At 48.2% G+C, this 4457-nt stretch overlaps 1 protein-coding gene across 1 annotated transcript; it reads right to left on the reverse strand.

Moving 5' to 3' along the window:
- Nucleotides 1–798: 798 nt before the first annotated feature.
- PtA15_15A138 (uncharacterized protein) lies at nucleotides 799–1280 on the reverse strand (the record flags this gene model as incomplete). The annotated part of the gene is made up of 2 exons (XM_053163314.1): nucleotides 799–1115; nucleotides 1223–1280. 2 exons carry the CDS (start codon nucleotides 1278–1280, stop codon nucleotides 799–801), a joined length of 375 nt encoding a protein of 124 aa, XP_053027302.1.
- Nucleotides 1281–4457: the final 3177 nt, after the last annotated feature.

Genomic DNA, 4457 nt, shown 5'->3' on the forward strand with positions numbered 1-4457 from the left:
CAAGAATATGGTGAGCTTGCTGCCCGATTTGCGCGGGGCGGAGGGGTCACCCCTGAGACATTGATTAGCTCAGTGATCTTCTCTGAAGCGCTCGTGGTAACTCCGCCAATCTACTCTCCCTCCCCGTTGCCGTCGATAATTACAAGCCCACCACGACCGGCGGCAAAAAACTGTTCTTCATGCGCAACTTCAGGGTCTTGCCTGGGGATATCAGCGGCACCAAATCACCAAACGCCTTCCCTCAGGGCCTTGGTCTGGCTTCCCACAGAGCTGTTCCAAAAGCAAGTTCCCCACACGCGTTGGCCGCGCAGGATCCAGGCCGAGTACTTCAGTTGGTAATACAGATCCGTGTGTGGGGCTAGTGTCATTGAGGACGTGGCTGGGCGAGATGGGGCTAAGGCTACTGGCGGCGACGGGTGTCAGCGGGTGGCAGAGGGCGCGGATGGCTGGGCAATGGGTGTACAAAACCAAGGAGCATGTTATATAAAACATGCCTGTATCATGATTCATTAGATGCAATTGTGGGGAGCCATCCAATTCCCCAATACAGTTGGCTGTTGCTTTGATAGCTACGGGATTGGAGACATCACCTTGATACATCAGCCCTTGATACATCAGCAGACGAAGAGAGAAAAAATAAGCCAGAGAAAAATAGAGAAGCGAAGATTGAGTAGCTGAAGAGTGGGGCAAACCAATATCAAGGACAACAACGGTCATGTATTTGACAGCAAGGTCTCCCCAAGTACCTTGCCCAGACCATTGCTGCCGCCGGTGAGGAGGAAAACCTGATCATTCCAGTCAATCTGATCGCGCGACCGGCACTGGTTCCTCCAGGCTTGCAAGCTCCAACAGACGGTCGTGCAGAGGAGCACGCAGGCCATGAAGCGGACCAACGAGTCGCAGAACACAGTGGCATCGATCTTCTGGTTGAAGCTGCGTGAAGTTGATTGCGGGCTGAGCTTGGTTGAACCAGGTGGGGGAAGGTGCGGGGGGCAGAGAAACGGGGGGGGGGGGATTGTGGAGCTCGTGGTTCTCCATGTAGGCGGACTTTGGGATCTCCTTCCGTTGGCGTAGCAGATTGGTTTTGGTGTGGGCCTTAGCCCCGCCCTTCTCAACTAAAGTTTAGGATGAAAGATCAGACGAAGCGAGAGGGTGAGGAAGAATGTTAGATGGTGGAGCGCAAGATGATGAGTTTAAATGTCAGGTTTTAAGTCATACATACCCCCTTTTGCCAAATGCGATCGATCCGGATCAATCAACAATGTACCTGTTGTTCGCATAGTAAACAACTTCAGAACTCTGAGAATGAAATTTAATCTGCCAGCAGGTTAAGTGTGGAGGTGGTTCTGTTCCGCTTGAGGTTATTTTAAGGAGCTAGGCTGGCTTCAATTTCTATCACCTGATTGCCCGAGGGGCAAAGCTGACATACACGCGCATCGGACTCATTCCCGGCTCGCTTGACGCAGGCATCTGAGGATTGTTAAGAATGCCCATCAAGCGGAGTGCACCCAGTGTACATAGGCATTGGAGAACAAGCACTCCTCAGTAATTCCCCTGGGATGCGCGTACGGACAGTTAGGTCCCAGGGAGACTCCAGAGTTTTTTTTTTTTTGCGAGGCGGAATGGTACATCCCTGAATCAGAATAAGTGCGGTTTCTTTGTGCATCAGAAGCACACCACCTCCAATCAACGCGTCTCGCCGCGAGGGGCGTGAGGTATACACAATAAGGAAAGGCTCTGCGGACTGAAAGGAGACGAGAGAGAAGCAGCGATATTCCACTTACGAGGCTTGCGAGGTTATGTACAGCTAGGAGCTGCCTCCTTCGGGGCGGTGTCGAGTCTACCAAGTGGAGGAGACACCTCTGGAGTCAAGCTTCTCGGGTTATTTTCTGACCGGCCGCAAGGAATGGGCCAGAAAGAGTGCAGCGTTTCTGGACACAGAGTCAATCGCGAAGCGGCGGGAAAGAGTGCCAAAAAGAAGATCAGTACTTCTTGCTGCAAGGACAAGACACGGCTGCGAGCTAGCTCTCCTTACTTGAGCTGTTGGTGATCACGGCTGAGGGGATGGAGCAGTTGGGGTTGAAGTCAGAGGGGCATGAGCGACGTGGGCGGTATGAGGAGGAGCGGGTGGGGATGATGGCTGGCGGACAAAGCTGGGTGACCTGGGCCATACGCTGTAATGGTGGTGCGGCAGTTTGATCAGCTTTCAGCGTCATGTTTCTGTCCACATCAGTGGCGAGGCCCCAAGGGTACGGTGGGCATTGGTGTGACATTGACAAGGAGATCGCGACGCCGGATCCGGCTATGAAGAGTCTTGCAAGAAGGGTTTCTTGGCAGGGCTTGCTTCATCTTGCCTGGATGCCTTGTGACGGTTGAGAAGCCAACTGCTTGATTGAACAAGAATCGCCAAGGCAGTGGAGACGGTCCGTGGGGGTTGGTTTTGTCTGTGGCGTTTATGTAGTTGAGCTGGCAACAAGTGCGGCTGGATAACTACCCAGTCGAGCGGGTATATAAGGCGGCCACCATGTCCAGCAGGAATGTCCCCCAGGGGTTCCGGTTTCGTCCGCCCCCTCCCTGGAAGCCCCCTAGTTGCTTGATTAGGCCCCTCCTTGACAGCTCTTTCACAGAGTCTTTCACCACCGGCCCTTTTTTGCTTGTTGCTCCGGCACAGCTGGAGGGTCATCCATAGGGCCTTTGGGTCTTTGGGGATATTTTCAACTGCTCTCGAAATTGTGTGCTCTTCTGTTGTGTTATTTTTGAATTGGAAATACGCCAAAACTTAGATCTAGGTTTCCACATTTGTGTGGATTTAAGAAACTTGGATATGGCAGAAAGAGTCCCATGCTGGGATGAGATATAGTGGCAGAAACACCAAGAAACTACCAAATTAGTGACATTTGGGAACTGATCAGACTTCAGCTGCTACATTTGGGGGTTTTGTTGTGATTAAAGGTACAAAATGAATCTTTGGGGCCTCTAAACATTTTGGTAACCATATGCTAGAAGGATTCCCACGCTGGGATGAGATATAGTGGCAGAAACACCAAGAAACTACCAAAGTAGTGATATTTGGGAACTGATCAGACTGTAGCTTCTACATTTGGGGGTTTTGTGGTGATTAAAGGTACATAATAAATCTTTGGGAGCCTCTCAACATTTTGGTAACCATATGGCAGAAGGATTCCCACATTGGGAGGAGATATAGTGGCAGAAACACCAAGAAACTACCAAAGGAGTGATATTTGGGAACTGATCAGACTGTAGCTTCTACATTTGGGGGTTTTGTGGTCAGTAAAGGTACATAATGAAACTCTGGGGGCCTCTCAACATTTTTTTAACCATATGGAAGAAGGATTCCGACCCTGGGATGAGATATAGTGGCAGAAACACCAAGAAACTACCAAAGTAGTGATATTCGGGAACTGATCAGACTGTAGCTGCTACATTTGGGGGTTTTGTGGTCGTTAAAGGTATTGAATGAGTCTTTGGGGGCCTATAAACATTTTGGTAACCATATGGCAGAAGGATTCCCACTCTGGGATGAGATATAGTGGCAGAAACACCAAGAAACTACCAAAGTAGTGATATTTGGGAACTGATGAGACTGCAGCTGCTACATTTGCAGGTTTTGTGGTCAGTAAAGGTACATAATGAAACTCTGGGGGCCTTTAACATTTTTTTAACCATATGGTAGAAGGATTCCCACCCTGGGATGAGATATAGTGGCAAAAACACCAAGAAACTGCCAAAGTAGTGATAGTTGGGGACTGATCAGACTGTAGCTGCTACAGTTGGAGGCTTTGTGGTCAGTAAAGGTACATAATGAAACTTTGGGGGCCTGTAAACATTTTTGTAAGCATGTGGCAGAAGGATTCCCAGTCTGGGATGAGATATAGTGGCAGAAACACCAAGAAACTACCAAAGTAGTGATATTTGGAAACCGGTCAGACTGTAGCTGCTACATTGAGGGGTTTTGTGGTCAGTAAAGGTACATAATGAAACTTTGGGGGCTTGTAAAAATTTTGGTAATAATATTGCAGAAGAATTCCCACGCTGGGATGAGATATAGTGGCAGAAACACTAAGAACCTACCAAAGTAGTGATATTTGGAAACTGATCAGACTGTAGCTGCTAAGTTTAGGTGTTTTGTGGTCAGTAAAGGTAAATAATGAAACGTTGGGCACTTTTCAACATTTTTATCACAATATCTTGGAAGAATTCCCACACTGGGATGAGATTTAGTGGCAGAAACACCAAGAAACTACCACAGTAGTGATATTTGGCAACTGATTAGATTGTAGCTGCTGAATAATGGATGTGACCCCAAACACAATATTTCTGGGTTTTCTATGCAGAACAATTGTCCAATGAAATTTTATGTGGAAAAATTCCTCATTAATCTGTGGTTGACAAAAAGTAGATAAAAAAAAGAACCTGACACAAATATGCTAAACCAT

Source organism: Puccinia triticina, chromosome 15A (genome assembly GCF_026914185.1).
Source record: "Puccinia triticina chromosome 15A, complete sequence".
In the NCBI taxonomy this organism is placed as follows: domain Eukaryota; kingdom Fungi; phylum Basidiomycota; class Pucciniomycetes; order Pucciniales; family Pucciniaceae; genus Puccinia; species Puccinia triticina.